The sequence below is a fragment of the Drosophila nasuta genome, chromosome 3 (assembly GCF_023558535.2).
Source record: "Drosophila nasuta strain 15112-1781.00 chromosome 3, ASM2355853v1, whole genome shotgun sequence".
NCBI lineage: Eukaryota > Metazoa > Arthropoda > Insecta > Diptera > Drosophilidae > Drosophila > Drosophila nasuta.
The window spans coordinates 46,978,102-46,999,187 of NC_083457.1; the positions used below are offsets into that span (position 1 = coordinate 46,978,102).

General features: G+C 39.3%; 3 protein-coding genes across 3 annotated transcripts; 1 reads left to right on the forward strand and 2 right to left on the reverse strand.

Annotated features, from left to right (window-relative positions):
- Positions 1 to 365: 365 nt before the first annotated feature.
- LOC132794045 (uncharacterized) lies at positions 366 to 6,367 on the reverse strand. The gene is made up of 6 exons (XM_060804267.1): positions 6,108 to 6,367; positions 3,525 to 6,049; positions 3,319 to 3,464; positions 2,712 to 2,813; positions 1,022 to 2,646; positions 366 to 960 (listed from the first exon to the last, which is right to left on the reverse strand). The coding sequence occupies exons 1-6, from the start codon at positions 6,297 to 6,299 to the stop codon at positions 805 to 807; spliced, it is 4,746 nt and encodes a 1,581-aa protein (XP_060660250.1). The 5' UTR covers positions 6,300 to 6,367; the 3' UTR covers positions 366 to 804.
- A 316-nt stretch (positions 6,368 to 6,683) lies between these two features.
- LOC132790055 (helicase POLQ-like) lies at positions 6,684 to 13,757 on the forward strand. Its single transcript, XM_060798479.1, is given in 9 exon segments — positions 6,684 to 7,964; positions 10,751 to 10,956; positions 11,012 to 11,458; positions 11,460 to 11,615; positions 11,674 to 11,694; positions 11,696 to 12,553; positions 13,200 to 13,334; positions 13,388 to 13,486; positions 13,633 to 13,757. Coding segments are annotated over 8 exon segments (3,153 nt in total). The 5' UTR covers positions 6,684 to 6,733; the 3' UTR covers positions 13,633 to 13,757.
- Positions 13,560 to 20,835, reverse strand: LOC132790056 (serine/arginine repetitive matrix protein 1). Its single transcript, XM_060798480.1, is given in 9 exon segments — positions 13,560 to 14,021; positions 14,893 to 16,377; positions 16,379 to 16,884; positions 16,886 to 17,264; positions 17,325 to 17,458; positions 18,853 to 18,967; positions 19,044 to 19,138; positions 20,319 to 20,503; positions 20,743 to 20,835. Coding segments are annotated over 8 exon segments (2,907 nt in total). The 5' UTR covers positions 20,783 to 20,835; the 3' UTR covers positions 13,560 to 14,021; positions 14,893 to 14,924.
- Between the last annotated feature and the right edge of the window lie 251 nt (positions 20,836 to 21,086).

Sequence of the window (21,086 nt, forward strand, 5' to 3'; positions counted from 1 at the left end):
GCTATTAAGCGATTCCATTAATTTTAATGACATGCGATTGCGTTATGAGATTGACTTTTTACCAAATCGAATTAAACACTGGAAAAATGAAAGCAAACGAAATGCGAACAAAAACAAAAAAAATCCAAACAACCAGTTAAACGATCCTATAAATTTGATGTTTTGTGTGTCTCCATATGTACTATGTGTGAAATTACATCCATGCACGAGTCTGTATAAAACTACTTATGCATATATGTATGTGTACTATTTTACCAACTATTAGTTTAGAAAAGGGAAGAAGAATGCCCTTCAATCGAGGCAAATTTAGTTTAGTTTGTGAAATGTTCCCCTAGTTAATGTCTAACTTGTAGTCTAAAAGTTGGATGCGCATTTTGTTGTATCTAATCAATACGTAATATTGAGTATCAAATGATTTCATATTTTACCAGTTCATGTCTAGTGCAATATACATAATACCATTTAAAACATTGTTTTTTATTTCAATACGTGATTTTTTTTAAATTCTTAATTTATTGAATTGTATAATCTTAGCATTTATATATGTTTTGGTTAATGATATATGGTTAACAAGAAAGAAAAAAAAAACAATTTCTTACACTTACTCAATTGAATTCAGATCCAGCAAACTGTTTAATATATAAGGCAAGTCTCTATTGATGTTATAAAACGAAAACAATATTAAAGTGAATGTAAGTTAATGAGAAACAAAAACTGTTGGTGATGGATCAAACTCAAAAAAAGAAAGAATTCCATTGTTATTTAAAGCTATTATTTCGATAGATATAATATATATCTACAATATCATTTGGAGAAAGGCTCATCGCTTATTTCAATAGGCTTCACTAGGATCTTGCTTATTAGTGAACGATTTAGATCTTCCACATCGGTTTTCTTCAGATTAAAATAGATCTGCCGATGGCGCGCATCATCCAGTAAATGTCGCCACATATCAACCGCCTATAATAATGCAAAATATTTGAACTATTCGTATATACATTGGATTGATCAATACAAGTACCTTCAAATCATCGAAATTACCACAGATGATGAGGCAACGACGAGGTCTCGTGATGGCTACGTTCAATCGTTGATAATTAGTGAGGAAGCCAACTCCGCGAGTGCGTGCATTCGATATAATGATGACATCTCGCTCCTGTCCTTGATATGCATCCACCGTATTCGGTACGATCATCATTTCTCTGGGTATCACACCGCTAAGCACTGAGCACTGATTGCTGTACGGCGTTATTAAGCCGTATTTGTAACGCGTTGTCGGCATATGTTTCTTCAACTCTATCAGCAACTTGGCCACAAAGTGAGCCTCCTCGATGTTGCTAATACTCCGGCTTCTGCTGTCGTTTGTGTCTTTTGTGTAACTCAAGTTGATCACACAATACGGAATAATAGGCGACAATAACTGTTTTGTTGCATCCGCATTGACCAGTTGATCATGATAAAAGTAACTATTCGGCCATCTGCATATCTCCGGATGCATTCGATACTGCATGCTCAGTTTAAACACTTTGGTATGGGCTAAATGATTTTTACCCGACTTGCTCAGATGATGCGTCAAATTGCGTTGAATGCGATCGAACATCGAGTTACCCAATCCAAGATCAATGGCCTTCTGAGACAGCACTGTTGCAGGCAACTGCTGAGTGTCGCCCACCAAAACAAGACCTCGTACTCCAAACTGCAGCGGTAGAAGTGTCCAGGGCTCAGTGCATTGAGTCGCCTCATCAATGATGCAAACATCAAAGTAATCGATGTAGTAAGCAAGTTTCACACAACTTGAGAGCGTTGTGCACACAATGTTGGCACGCTGGATATATTTCTTCGAGAGTTCGTACTCTTCGCGGGGCGTCAATGGTGGATTGAGTCGTTCATTAAGTGTCTTTAATTGTCGCTCCTTCGACTGCAACAACGGTTGCAAATAGCTAGTGCTCGCAGAGTTCTTCTGCCTAAGTTCGGCAATTTCTGCTTTAAGCATCTCCTGTTGTTGCATTAAGTTCGCTCTGTTTTCAGCCGTCAAACGCTTGCTTTTCTCTTCACGTTCAATGTTCAACAGATGCTCCAACGAGACTTCGCCGACCTTGGAATCGATCTTATCAAATCGACCAAAACGCAGCAATCGGAATTGCGAGTGAGTCATGCAATTGCGTGCACGATTCAAATACATTGTTATATTATCGACAGCCGTATTGCTGTGAGCGCATATTAAAATTTTGCGATCGAGGTGCCGATTGCTTCGGCCATACATGCATTGTAACGTCAGATTCGAGATGACCACCGATTTGCCAGTTCCCGGCGGACCCTGTATCAATGTGATGCTGGGCGTTGAATCGTCAATTAAACGTATCCACGTACTCTGACAAATATCGATCTGATGATCATTCAGTTTCGTGAAGCCTTTATATTCTGTATCCTTCAATATGTGCTTGTCAAAGGACAGCACATTCTCGCTGGGTTGCAATATACGGCGATACAATGGAGAGCGGCACAGTTGATAAACGGCACTAAACGCTCCCAGCTCCACTCGCAAATTATCCACGACCGGGCGAATCGTCAGCGTCTTAGCCATCTCCAGCATCTCCTTCTTGATGTTCTGCGTCAGTATTTCAAAGGTCAACTCGAAGATAGTGCCTAAAAATTGACAAACAAAATGAGTATATCGAATATACTATAGCGCATATATAGTATATAGTTACCGGCTATGTGCCTCATGCGAGGCATTGTTGCGAATGTTTCAAAAATGTTTCCATCACTGCTCAAAGTATAGAGATCAAATTGCTTAGCGGGTTTGTTTTTGCCTGCGAATGAAGATGAAATTATATATTACATATTTTCTATATTTAATTTTATAAAAAAAAGCTACAGTTGAGAGCGCTCGCATCCAAATTTGCAGGAATAATAAAAACTATAGATATTATTGTCTGTAGCAAAATTAGAGATTCTAACTTTAAACGCATGTTATTCGACTTTTATCGATTTTAGGGGCGGAAATGGGCGTGTCAAAAATTTGAAATAATTTTGATGTGCGCGTGAACATAAAAAGTGCTGCCGAAAAAAGAATTATTGCTCTATTTCTTATAATCTCAGAACTAGATGTTCATCTGGATGGACGGACACACAAATGGACAATGGAATACCTTCTCGGTTGTTGACTTTGATCATGAATGTATATACTTTATATGGTTGGAGATGTATCATTCTGTCTTTTACATACATTTCCTGCAGGTAAAAAGTTATAATACCTTTCTACCCTATGGGTAGCGGGTATAAACTTAACTTGAAAACTTTATAAACTTAACTTACATCGGGTGATCAGAATATAACGTGGACGACTTTTTGTACTCTCACAGGTAAAGCTCTCTAGACTAACTTCATAGGTATGTGTGGAGTTCTTGTATTCACGTTCTATGGTAGTCAGGAGCTCGACTTTCATTAATGGCACGAAGGTTCTAAACAAAAAAAGTTATTACAATCAATAATCGAACAACAAGCAAAGGCAAATCACTTACTCTTTGTACTGTTTAAAGGTATTGAATTCGGTTGGAATGGGCAAAAGGATATCCGATTCCGCTACCTCGTTTGGATCGCGCAGGGAGAGCCATTGATTGCCCCAGCTTAGAATGTTGCTAGTGATGAACTCATTACAGTTCTGTGCTTTTCCCAGGGCCAAAGCCCATTCGCGTCGCTCAGCGTATGTGCTCAGCGAGAACTTGTTGGTGTCCTTGATATTGTTTGTTTTTTTGATCGCACCTTCCACACGCTCGATAATGCGGATTTGAACGTTATCGTTGAATCGAACACGACGATTGCGTTTGACTTTCTTATTCCGCTCCTGCTGCAAAGCGAAATCTCGTTCCATTTCGGCAAATGTAACTCGATTACAGGTTCGACGATTTCGTGCCGATTCAGCGTCCTTACGCTCCGCCGGCTGTTTGGATTGAACGGGCGGATCTTCCAGCTGTGAAGGACAATCGAGTGTAACACGCCGCCGAGTTAACTGAGCTCTTGCAGCGGTTGGGTCCAATTTGTTTCGCTTTGCTGATGTTACGGGCTCCACCTCCTTTGTGAGAAAATCACCACGGTTGCTATTACTTGGCTTAGGTACGCTGTGTTTGCGTTTCAATTCGGACGATGATGATGAAGACTTCTCTGGGGAAGGTTTCGATTTTTCGGACAATTTCTTGAGATGCTCGCGACGCTTTTCCTTATTCTTCTCATACTCGATCTTCTGATCTTTGGGCTTTTGATACCATTTCTTTTTCATTTCATCTTGGTAATCTTTGGAGCGCTGTCTTTCTAAAATGTTTTGTTTGTCTTCGACTTTCTTGCTTTCGGCTGAAACGCCTCTCAACTTGCCACGATGCTTGGGTAATTGCGGTGCTGTAATCAATGTTGGTCCTCGATTGGTTTTTTCAATCAATGGCGGTTTCTCAATTAAGTCGTTTCGATCAACATAACATGAGATGGATCTGTTCATCAAGCGAGGTGACTTATTTTTCGGTGTTGTGGAAGGTAATTCTTTTGTTCCTTCATTTGTTGGCTCGACGGATTTACTTGGTGATTCTTTGTTTAAGGTTTCCTGAGGTTTGCAAATGGGGTCGCTTGATTTCTCAGTTGTTGAGCTAGAGCAAATCAATGTTGGTTTTTGATTGGTTTTCTCCAACAATGGCGGATTTTCAAAATCCTTTTCAGGTATTATAGCAGGGCGTTCAACATAACATGATACAGATCTGTTCATCAACCGAGGCGACTTAGTTTTAGGTGCTGCGTCAGGCTTCACTTTTGTTGTCTCATTTGTCGACTCCGCGGATTTACTAGATTCTTTGGTTGTGGTTTCCTGGGATTTGCGATTCGAGTCGCTAGATTTCTCAGTGGTTGAACTCGAGTAGGAACGCTTACGATTTGTAGTAGATTTCTCCTTACTTGAGCTTTTCTTCTCCTTTGTCTTGTCGGACTTGGACGTCGTGGCAGTTTTGTCTGAGCTTTTTTTTCTATGCCTCTTTTTTGAGTCCTTGCTATGCGATGAGCTTTTACTAGATTTACTCGATTTCTCATTAGCTGCCTGATCGCTTGGCTCCTCCTGAATGTTATCAAAGCCTAGATTTTCTTCATTATCCATAGGATAGATTTGCGACATGACGTTTTGCGAAAGCAGTTTCGACGACCAATCTGCCACCTTGGTGAACAGCTCGACTTCGTCATCATCATCGATAATAACAATCTCATTCTCGTCGAATTGTTTGGATATATCACTTTCCATTTTGATCGGTTCCAGCAAGTTGTCATTGTCCCGATTGTCAACATCATCTCCGCTGAGATTGATGCCCTCGAAGTCCATATCCTCTTTAATCTCTTGCAGCACAGCCTGTGACATAGCAAAATTTTCATCATAATCGCCATCGCTCTCATCACCGAGAACAATCTCTTCAACAACAGCCTCTTCATTTTTGTCTTCCACAACAACCTCCGCGTTTCCGCCGGCTTCAACAGCAACCTCTATATTTTCGTCCTTGTCAACATCTTCAGTTTTGTCCTCGTTCAATTCAATTACATCACCATTGCATATATTATTTGGACCCGCTGGAACATGCTTGTTATTCAGCTTCTGGAAAACATACGGATTAATCTGTAAAACGGATTCCAGCAGCTCTTTATCAGGTTCGCCGAATATATTCTCAATATCGTGGGTGGCTGTCAACAAAGCTTCGGCTTTAACTTCCGGCAATATCGGCAAATGCAATGCTCGATGCGCATTTTCATTATCTTTATTGGCATTTTCATTGCTAAGCTCAACATTTGCCGGCTTCGTCTTGCTAATGATTTTGCCATTATTATCATCATCTTCGTCATCGGAAATTTGTATAACATCCTCAGCTGTAGGACACATTTGTTTCACTATAAATATGGCATAGTTTGGTGGCACAATCCCTGGTTCATCTACTTCAACTCCCAAACCTAATCGGTCTCCATCATTGAGTAGCTGAGTGTTGGCTTTAAGTAATGCCTTATTTATAAACACGCCATTCAGAGATTTCTGTTCGTAATAGAAATGTTTCAAGGCTGCACATGGTTTGTTTATATCACCCACTCACCATTTGTTCCAAAACAACTCCAGTCTCAATGTTTACAATTAATTTGGCATGCATCCTCGACAAAAACTCATTTCCCGGCAGCACAACCTTGCAGCACGAGTGCCGACCCACTGTATTTTCACCAGACTGCAATATTATCTTTTTGCCAGAGCTAATGTGCTCCAGATACCAATAGTTGATTGGTGCATCCATTGCGGAGCTGCAATGATGAAATTCAATCCAAACAACACTAACTGTTGCGCACTCCGCAATGTACGAGCCGAGACTGTGCCAACTAGTGTTACCAACTGCTATTATTTTCTAGGATTTTTGATTTTGAATCCACCGCCAAGTTTTTTGATGCAATGTTTTTTTAATTGATATGTAGAATATCTTAAAACGGTTTAATTACTGCAACTACATATTTATAAGTAATTACATGAACAGATAAGCACCTACTTTAAGCAAACTACAATTGCCCCTAATGTATAATTTGGGTCAGAACCGACTAGTGTGCCCAGTTACATAGAAACCGCAACTGTTCTTGATGATATGCAGCCCTGGTATATTTACATGCAAATTCAGATCATCAGCTGTTTTATGTAGTTTTGGCGCGTTGTTGTTGAATTGACAATTTGTTGCACATTATGTCGCGAAAGCAAACAAATGAAAAGTTAACACCATTGTACAATAAACATGCAAAGCGAATTCGTAGTGAACAAGTGCAATCGACAAGGAAAACTACAGACGCGAGGCCATTAAGTGAAAGTATATTTTGGCCGGAGAACGATGCCAGCTTCTTTAGCCATGTCAATCTGGAGGAAGTGTTTAGTGGACAAGATGGTGTTGTTTCTGCACCATTTAGCAGTCAAACAAATTGTAAATTATTTCAAAATGATTCCGACGATAGTCTCTTTGGTGATATGTCGCTACACAGTGCAACTCAAACCAGGAATACAACTGTTCTCAACAACGTGACTGAGAACAGTTTTAAGGAAATTAATATAACCGATTTGACAGCAGCCGAAGTCAAGGATATTTTCTACGATGCTGATGATTGTACCGAAGTACAAAATTCGCAAATGTTTTTGGATGCAATGCCTTTGGTAACCAAATCACCAAACGTGTCGTTGTCCCAATCAATGTCATTTCTATCAAAGTCAATACTCGATGGGATTGTTCATGGCACACAGTACGAAACATACGAAGCTTTAAAAAGTCGCACGATCTTGGCAAGTCAATGTAATAATGAACTCGCAGAGCTCGATCCCTTGGACTGGCAGACTCAAGCTTTTGCTGAATTTGAGAGCACAAAGCAGCAGCAGCAGCTCAACGATAGTTTTCCATCCAAGGGCAGTTTCTATGGGTTGCCGGATAAGGTGAAGAGGCTAATATTCGAGCACAAAGGCATCGACAGTTTATATGAATGGCAACAAGAATGCCTCAATCTACCGGCTATAAAGCAGCGCAAGAATTTAATTTATGCACTTCCCACGAGTGGCGGCAAAACATTGGTTGCCGAAATTCTAATGTTGCGCGAAATATTGTGCCGGGAACGTAACGTGCTCTTCATTCTTCCATATGTGTCCATAGTGCAGGAGAAGGTTAGTGCCATGTCACCGTTTGCCATTGCCATGGACTTCATTGTGGATGAGTATACGGCGGGGAAGGGAAAGTGTCCGCCACAGCCGCAACGCAAGCGTCGATGTTTGTTCATTGCATCGATTGAGAAAGGTGCTGTGCTAATGGATAGCTTGATAGATGCAGAGCGACCACATGAAATTGGGCTGGTTGTGGTGGATGAGTTGCATTTGATTGGCGAACGTGGACGTGGCGCCACACTCGAAGCATTTCTCACTAAGGTGATGTTCTTGAATGGTATGTAAAGGCATGAGGATTGTCTCTTATAAAGGTCACTTGACAGCGGTTTAAGTTTATTGCTAGTGCATTGTTTCCTTTTTATGTTTTCTTAGAACTAATATTTAGTCACCTTCCTTGGTTTCCTTTTTTAATACCTGCGGATAGGTCTTATATAGTATAGGTCCTTACATACTTATCATACACAGGTAATTTTTTTTTTACGCAGGGAACATTTTACCACATGGAGTGAAGAGTTTTTTCTTATATATGGGCAATTCCCAAAAAATGGTAAACCACGACCGAAAAAAAAAATCTTCAAATTCAACGTATTTTTTGTATAATGTCATAAAGAAATATCCAAATTTTCATAATACAATGGCTCCGTAGCATATGTTCGTTGTTTTTATAAAAAAATTTGCCTGCAAACTGAAAAAATTTAATATTTTCACTTTTAGCTCCTTTTGTATGCATTTTTATGTTTTATTATTTCACAAAGAAAACATATGATATGTTTGCTCTTTTTCTACAAAATTTCTTAATAGCAATCCAATAATAAGATAAAAATGCAAAGTGAGCGAAAAAATGTTCAATTAACTGTTAATTTTTATTTTGCTTCTTATCTATGTTCAAATCGTACGTTCGCGACCGAAAACATCATTTTATTGTAATTGCTTCGCATTAAGGGCAAGCAGGTGGATGAAACTTCGCGTGTTAAGTTATTTTGGTATATATATTTTAAATATAAAAAATCGTTGGGGTTACTCAAACCAATCTTTTTTTATTGATTGTCAAAGTAGCGTACGTTCGCGACCTTACCTATAAGCATATGTCGATTTTCACTAGCGTCGCATGGATTTAAAAAAAAAAAAATTTTTTTTGTATTTGAAAACTATGTCGTTTGCAGTTACTTATTACTTGTTAGTTATTACTTATTATTTATTACATATTTTTCTTGCTATTAATAAATTTCAGTACATATTTCATATTTAATAAAAATTTATTTTTTTTGCTTTTAAATGTTATTAGACACCTTAAATTGAGTTAAATCCGTTTGTTTTATGAAATATGAAGTTATTAATAAAACAAAGTTGTGGTAAAAAGAAAAATTTAATAAATAAAACAACATGGAAAAATCGTACGTTCGCGACCGTACGTTCGCGACCGGAACTTAATTAAATTAAAAATAAATAAATGGAGATATTTTCTTGGGAGTAGACTTAATAGAAAGCTACATGATTCTACTTTAAAAGTAAAGTTATTTCTTTAAAATATTCCGTCTCAATTCGCAGAGTTTTGCATTTTACTGTATTAAGCCAAAGTCGACTTCCATTTTGCGTACGTTCGCGACCGCATGTTTTTTGACAATATTATGAAAATTAAAAATCGATAAGCCCCATAATTTACACTAACCAAAGAGCTAAACAAATGCTATCGAAGAGTAAAAAAAAGTTTCAGGAAACGTTTGTTTTCGATTTTATTTTTTTAATTTATCTCGCGACTTTGGGAAATGCCCATATGCGTAGATCAGTTTTACACAAGTGCTGTACAATATTTATGCCAGAGTATTACTATATATCCTAACCTTTGAATCGTTTTATACCCGCTACCCATGGGGTAGAAGGGAATTGTAACTTTGTGCCGGCAGGAAATGTATGTAACAGGTAGAACGAGGCATCTCCGACCCTATAAAGTTTATATATTCTTGATCAGCGTCAACAGCCGAGACGATATAGCCATGTCCGTCTGTGTGAACACCTAGATCTCTCTATAAGACATAGAGCTATAATTTTTTTTTCGACAGCATTTGTTATATTTGCACGCAGATCAAGTTTGTTTCAAATTTTTGCCACGCCCACTTACGCCCCTGCAAATCAAAAAAAATCGAATAACAAGCGTAATTTTAAAGCTAGAGTTACGAATTTTGGTATGTATAGTAATAACTATAGTAGTTATGATTCCTGATTTGGTTGCGATCAGATAAAAATTGTCGAAGTTATTAAAGAAATACTTTTCTATGGGCAAAAACGCCTACTTACTAGGGGTCTTAGTTGCTTTGGCTGACAATCTAGTATATTGTGACGTCTGTGGTATATTTTGAGTCTGGCACTATATCGATATACCAAATATTCCATTTAGTATATTTTTAGTATTTGTGTAATATATTCGGTATATTTTGAGAAAAATACCGCAAAATACATTTCTTTTATTCAAAATAGGTAGGGGGGGGTATCTCACAGTCGAGTACTTTCGACTGTAGCTTTCTTACTTGTTTACGTTTGCATTACAGTATGCATTAGAATATATGCAATATCACTAATTGCACTTAATTACCTATCCCAGATAACTGCATAATTGCAGTTCCTCGAAGCCTCAAAATAATCGTATAATATCTTAATTATCGCATTCATTGTTTTACCTAAATGCATTCCATTCCAGTAATGTTCACAATGGCTGTTATTAATTAAAATAAAATTTTATGGTCGAATTTTTTTATAAGTTTCACAATAGTTATTAAGTTACATAATTTATCTGCACACTAAAAATTGAGTGACCTTCAAAAGTTACAGTACTTCCGGATAAAATAGGTGTAAGCGTATTTTTAAGTGCATATTACAGTTAATTTCATTCTTTCTTAAGTACGCAATCAACGACAATTCTCATCGGTTTCATTGACTGACTCATTGATTAAACCAGTAAAGGTTCAAACTCTACAAATTCTAATTACAAGTCTGAAGTTTAGGTTGAATGTTTTAGTTTTGCCAGTAAACGCAATAACTTATATTAAACTTTTTATCTTCTTTTAGCCAACATACAAATTGTGGGCATGAGTGCAACTATTGGAAATCTAAACGAGATCTCAATGTTCCTAAATGCCGATGTTTATACACGCGGCTTTCGTCCGGTGGAGTTGAAGGAATACATAAAATGTGGCAAGGACATTCTGCAAATCAATCCAGCTGGCCAAACGATGGAGGAGATCTTTGTGCCCACGCGCAGCGTCAACTTCAATGTGAGTCACAAATAATGAATAATAACTAGGTAGTAATTTAACTTTTTTCGAACAGTATAGTCCAGCTGTGGAGCGTGCTGATCCAGATCACTTAGCTGGCCTAGTCAGCGAGTGTGCACCAGAGAATTGCTGCCTTGTCTTTTGTTCGTCTCGCAAGAATTGCGAGAATGTCGCGTTGCTGCTAAGTCGCATTGTGTCAAAGCAAAAGTTCTTTGAGCATCGTCAGAGCGAGAAAGTCGATCTCATGAATGCACTGGACAATATTTGTGGCGTACTCAGTCCTGTGTTGGCCAAAACGCTGCCCTATGGCATTGCCTATCATCACTCGGGACTCACAACCGACGAGCGAAAGTTCATTGAGACTGCGTATCGCTTTGGAGTCATCACCGTCATTTGCTGTACATCCACGCTGGCTGCCGGTGTCAATCTGCCTGCCAAGCGTGTGATTATACGCGCTCCTTATGTGGGTCAAGAGTTTATGACGCTGTGCAAGTACAAACAAAATGGTTGGACGCGCTGGTCGCGCTGGCTTGGGGGATGCGGGCGAAAGTATTCTCATCACGCAGAACAAAGACAACTTGAAAGTGGGTGAAATGCTCTTCTCGCCCATGGACAAAGCGTTGAGTTCGTTGGAGCAACAAGAGGCCACAGGTTTGCAGGTAAGGGCAATGTATTTACTTCGATTTGGATTGCTAATAAACATTTGCATATTTGCAGACTTTAATACTGAGTGTTATTGGGACTGAACCTTGCGGATTGTCGTCGTGATCTCAATCGTCTGGTGAACAGCACACTGCTGGCAGTGCAAGCTGGTGCCCTTGAGGTGGCTGTCGATGATCTAGTGCTGCGCATACTGCGCGATATGTTTAAGAACAAAGTGCTTAAACTCAAAGATAGTGCACCAAAGTCGAATTGTTCAGATATAATGACCACACAAGACATCAATCAGTCAAGCAGTCACGCCGCGTCACTAAATCGTCGTCTGCTCATTAGTCAGTCCACACGATTCCAGTTGACGAGCATCGGTTGTGCCGCCTTCAAGGCGGGCATCGATTACAAGCGTGCCTTTGCCATACACAATGAGCTGCAGCAAGCGCAGCAACGTCTGATCCTATCTAGCTATATGCATCTATTGTATTTGGTTGTCTGTTTCAATTCGAATGAGCGCGGTGATGAATTGTTTCCAGCCGATGCCACGATACTCTTCCGCGAATACACAACTCACACAGCAAAGACTCACGCTCTGTTTGCTCAACTCGGCTTCACGGAAGCTCACGCTGCGCGCTTGGCCAAAACGCAGTCTGTGCAAGGACCATTGTCGCTGCAATTGAATCGTCTCTACAAAGTTCTCATTCTTACCGATGTCTTGGACCTGCTGCCACTGCCTGAGGTGGCAAACAAGTACAACATCGAGCGCGGCACGTTGCAGCATCTGATCAGCCAGTCAACGGCTGCGGCAAGTGCCATTGTGCGTCTCTGTGAGCAGATTGATGAGTTTTGGTGTTATAAACCTCTGTTTGAGCGCATCAATCATAAAATAGATCGTTGTGGCACGTTGGAGTTGGAGCCGCTTCTCGAATTGCCAGCAGTTAAAATTGTGAGTAGATAAATATCGTATTTGTTTACAGTTTTTAAATTGTGTCACTGAGATTCGCAGCGGAATTAATTCTGCCGATAGAAATTCCGCTAGAAAATCTCAGCGCTGCCACAGAAACCTGAAAAATTGTGTACGCTCTTTTACCTTCCTTTTACGATTCTTTTCGAGCTTGGCTGTCAAATTAAATTTTCTGAGTTTTTTTGAGTAGATAAATATCAGTTTTGTTTACAGTTTTTAAATTGTGGCACAGAAATCCCTAATGGAACTAATTCCGCTAGCAGAAATTCCGATGAAAAATTTCAGCGCTGTCACAGAAACCCAAACATTTTTAGAGTTTTTAGGAATTTACAATCTTTTTTTGAACTCGGCTGCTCCTGGCTGTCAAATAAAATCTCCTTAGCTTTTTATACCCGCTATGCATAGGGTATAAGGTTATATACATATATAAATATATTGGTATATTTTGCACTATATGGTTTATTTCGAGTACCCTGGACTGTAGCTATTTTACTAGTTATTAGAATCTGTCCAAATTTTATCGTTTCAAAATTTAAATATTTTTCTTTCTTAATTTTATAAGTTTATTCATCTGATATCTTTCAAATCATTTTACAATAATAATTTATAATTTCATTGTATGCTTTAGAATCGCGCCAAGCAGTTGTATGCTCAAGGCTTCAGAACGATTGAGGATGTGGCCAAAACCCGACCCATAACGCTGGCTAAATCTGTGGAATTCATGTCCGTCAAAGTGGCCACTGAAATGATATCAGCAGCCAAGGTTTGTATTGCCTTTACTGTACAGAAAGTTCTTATAACTTGTTACATTTTTAGATAATTTTAATGAAAAAGTTGGATCATCTGGAGGAGGCAACGGAGCTGCTAAAGAATTGTTTATCAAACCAAGAGACATCTCAAAATACAGCCACATAAGTAAGTCAAAAAGCAAGGCTTTAGGTTTTTTGTTTTATTTATTTTGTTTTACTTAAATATTAGGCGCACTTTTTTGTTGTTCTTGCAATTTTTATATTTCAATTTTTTTTGTTTGTTTTCAAATTCTTTTTTTTTATTTTCCGCAGTCACAGGGAAAATTGGGTGTTTTTTGTTGTTGTTGTTTTACTTTAAATTTAGCTGACAAAATTGTAATTTACTTTTGTCTCGGCTACTATCACGAGAATTGAGTATTATATAATGTAAATGTACGATATGTTAATTAGTTTTTTTAAGATAAACGTGTTGTGTGTTTTGCGTGTGTGTTACTTAGGTCTGAATAAACTTTAGCATTAACTATAAGAGTATAAGTAGACTGTGGCTAAGATACTAAAATATATATGTATGTGTAGTATATATAAAATAAAAAGATAGTTGAGAAAAGTACGAGTACATTATATGTATGTATTTATGTTGCCTAGGCACCTGGAACGCTCTCTCTCTCTCTCTCTCTCTTGAAAGTTATTTACATCTGCAGCTGCAAGAGAAGAATTACAGCAATAAATATATATGGATATATGTAGATGGATGTGAGATAAAGACTGCAAACCGGTTAAAAGGTTTAAGAAGTATGAAAGCTACAGTCGAGATTTACCCGCTACTCATTTTCAATAAAGCCATATTTTAAAAATATATCAAAAATACTAAAATTATTTTTGGTATATTGAAATACTACCATTTCTATTTTCATAAAAGCCCTATTCTAAAAAAATATACCAAATAAATATATTAAAAAAAAATTCTGCAGGCTATATTTTGTATATCGTTATACTACCATTTCCATTGTCTATAAAACCATATTCTAATAATATACCAAATTAATATACCAAGAAATAAAAATATACAAAGGCTATATTTTGTATAGGCATAAAGTAATAAGTTCTAAATACACCATAGAGTATAAAAAATACCAGATGGGCAACCAAAGCAACTAGGACTCGATTGCTGTAGCCGTTTGTTGTCATAAAAAAGTATTTCCTGAATAACTTCTACAATTTTTAACTGATCCCAACCAGGAATCATAAATACTCTAGTTATTATTATAGTGTGTACCAAACATTGTAACTTTAGGTTTAAAGTTACGTTTGCTATTAAAATTTTTCTGATTTAAGGGGTCAGAAAGGGGTGTGGCAAAAATCGAAAACAAGCTGATCTGCTCTATCTCTTATAATCTCTGAGATATAAGTGTATGAACACATGGATATACAGACAGACAGACGGACATTCCTATAACGCCTCGGAGGTTAATGCTGATCAAGAATATATATATACTTTCATACATTTCAGGTATAGCGGGTATTATTATTGTTATCAAGGTTTGCAGCCCCGATATGGATGGGAGTTTTCACCTTTTTGTTTGAATCACGCGATCCTCTCCCGATTAATATGCAAAGTCGTCGTAGAATTGCTGTTGGGGTCGCGCAGCCAGTTGGGAATGGGTCACTGCTCCTCCGGCAGCAGCGTATTCGTGTCTATGTGAACGCGAGGCCGGCGCCGTTGCAATCGCCCGCCTGCGTATATCTGTTGATGAGAAATAGGAATCACTATGATAGCTGCTCGCTGGCTGGGATTGGGATTGCGACTGATGCTGATGCTGTGGCTGATGCTGTGGCTGTGATGGTGACTGCAAAGCGGATGCGGATGATGGCGAATGATTCTGATAGATGGATGTCTGTTGCGGTTGTTGATAGCTGTTGAATGGATTGTAGGCACCGCTCTCAGATGCTGGCGCTGCATACGCACTCGCATAAGGACGACCCTGATAGCTGGCATGCTGTGGCTGATGCTGATGCGGTTGTGAATGCTGTGGCGTAAGCGGCTTAAGCGTGGGATCGAGCGCATCGTTCAGGGTCACATCGTAATCGTTCTCATACAGCTCATCCAAATTGAGCTTGGCCGGCAACGGTTCCGGACGCCTTGGCGTCACCGCTGTGGGCAACGCGCTGCGCGGTGGCAACGTGGTGCGTGGCGCATGTGTCGACGGTGGATGCGGTGGCGGTGGCGCCTCTTCGCCACGCAACAGCGGCGCACCGTGCTCCAGCAGACGCACGCCCGAAATGGTTGAACCCATGTCGATGGGCGTGCTCTCTGTGGTGCGATGCAGTGCAGCATCGTTGTTACCCGACAGCTGCTGTTGCTGCCTCACGGCCACGCCCACCGGCTGCAGGCCGCGCGGCAAGTATGGGCTGCCCCCACGTGAGGGGAGAAACGGTCGCTTGACCACACGTACCGATGCGGGGCGTTGCGATTTCGCTGGTGCTGCCGGCGCCAGCGGCTCTTCAGTCTCATCCAGTTCCGGTTCATCGAGCTCCGGTTCCGGCTCCTGCTCCACCTCATCGTTGACTATGCTCGCCGCTGTGGTCTTCACCGTGGGCAGCGCTCGCTGTCTGGTTGCCTGAGCCAGCTTCTGATTGCGTCGCGCGTTGTTGGCTGCATTGACTCTGGGACGCGGAGGAGGCGCTGGCTCCTGTTCCTCGCTGTTGGGTTCTAGCTCCGCCTCGGGCTCTTCGGGTTGCACTATGGGTTGACGTGGACGCTGGATGGGCTTGCGGGCTGCGGGCGCTGGCGCAACTGCTGTCTTGGGACGCAGGCGTTGATTGCGCGCTGGCAAAGGTTTTTCTTCGTAGTCCACATCATCCACAAAATCGGCATCCGCTGCGGTTGGCGCAGGAGCTGGCGTGCCACGGGATCTGCTGTTGCCTTGGGGACGCTTGCGACGCGGCGCGTCATTCGCATAGTAATCCTGATCGTCCTGACTGAGCAATTGCTTCTTGTCAGTCACGGGCTTCCGGAGCGTTGGACGCGTGGGATGTTGCTTCTGTTCCCGGGGGAGGGGCGACAGTGCGTCGACGGGGCGTGGTGCGTTGAGGTTCAACGTAGTCATCCTCATGCTGAGGTTCCTCCTGTGCCTCTTGTTCCGGCTCTTGATAGTAATCCTCCTCGTCAGCGTCGCCCGCTGCATTGGCAGCCGCATTCTTTTGCACCGGGTACGAATACTTTTTCTTCTCATTGATGGGCACCGGACGCGCAATGCGAGGCGGAGCACGTGGACGAGAGTAGACGGAGGCAGCCGACTTCGGTGTGATATACTCGGCCAGTGGCTTGGGCGTTGTCTTCACCTTTTGGGGCGTTTGCTCTTCGGCTGCCTCCTCTTGATCCAGTCCGTAGGGTTTCTCGATCTCCTCCAGATCGTCGATCAAATCCGCAGTCGAGGGCGTAGTGCGTTTCTCATTGGCACGACGTCTGCCCGCCGATGCACGTCGCGGTTCATCTGCCGTGCGATCCTCATTGAAACTCCGTCGTTCGTCCACACGACCTGGCTTTCTCGGTGTTCCCTTGCCACGTCCCCCCAGCTGCTGCTGCAATCGCCTTGCGACGTCCTGGACGCTTGCGACGATCGTCATAGTCGTCATCGCTGTCATATTCCTCGTCCCTATACCGATTCCGATTGCGTCGCGCTGGCTGCTTCTCCACATATTCATCGTCGTAATCCGGCTGCGGCTTGCGAGGACGAGATCGGGGACGTTGCTTGTTGCGAGGCACCTCATCGTCATAGTCATTGTAGTAATAATCATCTTCCTCATAGTAATCAGGCAGAGGGCGACGATGGCGTCGTTGATAAGGACGTGTGGGGCGACGTCTTGGCGGCGCTGTGGCAGGTGCTTCGGTTGTGCTTGTGCTCGTCGATGTTGTCGTCGTCGCCATGTACAGCTCATCGTTCCTATTCAGTTAAAAAGACTCCCCTTAGTTGCAGCTAAGTGTGATTCAATTTATTGCTCACCTGTTCCAATACTTTTGCGATCCCTCGCAGTCCACATCGGAGGCAAAGTGACAGATGAATGTGCGCTGATCGAAGGCCGTGAAATTGGCGCACAAAAAGTCGTGTCTTATGCCATAAACACAATGATGATAGATCTGCAGATAAGAGAATATAATAACATAATAACGAGAACATAATTATTTCATTGAGTCAGATCGACTAAGGCCTTCAGGCGAATACAATTCGAAGAATACCTTGGATATACAAATAAAGTTCGATTTTAATTGTTAAACGACATTAAAGTTAAAAACTCGTTGCTTATAGATTTCTTATATGTAGATCACTACAACAAAAATTACTGTAAATATTTAATACTTTTTATTTGATAAATTCCTTTTTTGTTGTTCTTATTTATAACTTGTTAGGCTGTCAGAAAAGTTAGCAGAATACATTTTATTTAATTATTTTATTTAATTAATTAATTTTGTAAAAAAAAAAAATAATTTTTTGCTCAAATTTGTTACAAACACTAATAATTTAAATTCAAAACTGGAAATAAAATTTACACTTTTTTTACCTTTATTCGACTCAATTTAAGGTACACTTTAAGGAAAATTTAAGGGGAATTGAATTTTTAAACTAGCTATATTTATATTTTTATATTTTTATATACCAATTAAGCTTTATCACATTAACATTTTCGAACCATTTCTGTATTATATTTAAATCATACAGGGTAAAGAAGTCTTTGCCGAAGTTTCAATAAATACAAAAATCTTGGCTTTAAAACTTTTCCTAACTGGCAAATTGTTTATTTTGATTTGTTTACTAAAATTTCACAAGGTTTCATATATGTTACACATATTGAAATTTAAAATAAAAATAAAGATCGAATCTTTAAAGAAGAGATTATGGGAAAGAATTCTTGTCTCAAATTGAAAAGACGCGATTTTAGATTATTTCTATCGAAAATCACTTGAAACACATTTAAATATTTAATTTTGATAAATTAGGCTCTTCATATTTATTTATTTAAATTATCAAATGTTATGCAAAACTTTACCCTTTCGATAGTCAATCCTAATTTAAGTTATTTTGAATTTCCATTAACTGCCTGTCTTGAGTCCTAAACCCAATTACGCGATGTCAAAATGGAGGTGTGAATGACGTCTGTTGAACGTCTCTTCACCAGGCAAACAAATTTCAACTTTTGAGGTCAAGATCGACATGCAGACAAGTTGTTTTTTCACTTGTTGTTGCTTTTGTTATTTTACTGTTGCTTTGGGTTTTTGGCTTCACGTTTGGGCACGTAAGCCGCAAGTCCGCAAGTCGTCGACAGCAAAAAAGAGAAATTACTGGATATGAATTACGTCGACGCTTGACCAATTGGAATAGCCCCTCCTTTCCCTACTTCTCCCCTACATATGCCCCAAAAGCAACCGTTGCGCTTTTGAGCACAAGGTCAACTCGTCTAGCTCGAGTGAGTGTTCATCCTCTTTGCACACAGGAGCTCAGAAATTTAAAGAGATTACTATACATTGAACCTTACCTGACACTTGTACTCGATGGAGGCATAGAAACCGTCGTGGAGACCCTCGCATTTGAAATGAATCTCATCCATGGGTGGCACGGTGGACAGGAAAGGATATGTAGAGAGGTTGTAGCTGTAATTAAAGAGTTTAACATAGTTGTTAGTTTCGAAATTAAGATACAGATTTGATTTAAGAATTGGCTTCTTACCCTCGCAGTTCTCGTGGCAAATTTGGATCCCAAATGTAATCAATTTGCGGTATGCCCGTCAACTTAGAGTTCTTCGACAACGTCGCATTGTCTGACTGTAAAAGAAATTGATTTTAGTTTAGTTTTAAAGTAATCTAACTATCGGTATCTGTGGCAATAACTTAATTGATATTTATTTATTCATTAAAATTAATTTTTTACCCCTTAAATGAGTACTCCCTACATGCAATACACTTGTGACAAAGTGTTTTATTTAATTTTACGAAATATGTAAAAAAAAGTCCTGTTCTATGTTATACATAATGATAATTGAAATAAATATGAACTAACTATTTGAACTATCAGAATGAATGCGTACAAATATTTTTCTCAATCTTAAAAGATGAGATTTTCCTTTCTTCATTTCTCATCTTAAAAATGCTGTTCATTGGTCGGTCTTCGACATTTGTCATAAAATTAGATGATCCATTTCACTAATGCAAACAATCTGGTGATTATTATCATATTATTTTATTCTTTTTTATCAATAATAATAATAAGCAATAATCCCTTTTTTTTGTTGGGTCTATTTAATGACTGATAAAATAGTATAATGGATCTCATTTTCTGATGAAATGATCCGTTTTTGTGTCCACTTGATATTTTTTCATACTGTGACCATTTGAACTGTCACTCAAAATGGTTTTCAGTGATCCTATTGATATTCCAAAAATCTCGCTGACATGTCTTACTATAAATCGAGCTTCAATTGTTTGTTGTTTTTGTGGTTGAACTTATTAGTTGATGTGAAAGGTTAATCTGTTTTTTTTTCGAGCCTTTTGCTTTATGGACTCTTTTCTTTGAAAATGATTACTCATTTATTAACTCTTGTTTACTAAAATATATTCTAGGTTTGTTTTTTAACTACTTGTGTATCAAGTGTAGAATCCATAAAAAAAAATAGTATAATAACATTAGAGATGTTCATATTCATATTCAAAGTATTCATATTAGAATTCTAACGATATACCTTTGAGATTTTAGTAACAGATACTTTAATTAGCATACAAAATTCAGTAGAATCGCAATGCTGAATAGTTTGAAGAAGAATACTAAAACAGAAATTTCAATTTAAGCTCTTCACAAAAAGTTGCCTATCTCACAAACGAATTCATACTTGAAGTTGCAATTTTGAATGGATATCAATAAAGAAACCATCAGAATTTCGTTCAATCCAAATTAACAGATTTGCAATACTTTTGCCTTCATCAGTAAATATCTTAATAGTAGACTCACCTTGTTATCCTCACTCTCACTTGGGGCTTCTGCAGGTACCTCCTCCTCCTTGTCCGTGTCATAATCCGGAGCTGCTGTGGTCGTCGTGCTCGTTGTGCTTGTTGTGGAAGCGGATGCTTTGGCAATGGAAACCTTTTTAAAGGGCAGTGCGGCATCTGTCGATGCCAGCACACAAAGTAGCAGCACTACAAAAAATAAGAAATATCAAAATTACATCAATGCAATGTTTTTGCCAAACAAAATTTCATAATTCAGAGCTGAGTTTGTTTTCTGTTTTCTGTTTTTTGTCTTATCACTGACAAGCAATTTTGTAGTAAGCAGTCATTTAGCTATTTGCTTTGTGTTGTGTGTGTTGTGTGGACTCAGACAACCATTAAGTTATTACAGTATGTCTGAACCTGAACATTTATTTTACTCAACTCACCTGTTGCTGTTGTGAACAGCCAACGTTTGGCCCTCTTCATGGTAATGACTCTTTAGTTTCTTTTGTTTTTTTACTTGTTCCACCTTTAGTTTGCTAGACAAAAAACAAAAAATAAATCATGAAATATTATGCAAATTTACAAAGGAATACAATTTGCTAAAAACACGCCCCGAAATAAATACAAATGAAATAAATAAGATTTATGCTTTGCGGTGTTGCGAGTTCTTCACTTGTTTAACATTTTCGACACGCATTTCGGACACTCGAACAGTTTTTCTCTGCTCTTTTGTGTGTTGATTAACGTTACTTTTTTAACTTTTTGTCAGCAGTTAATTGAGTTGTCT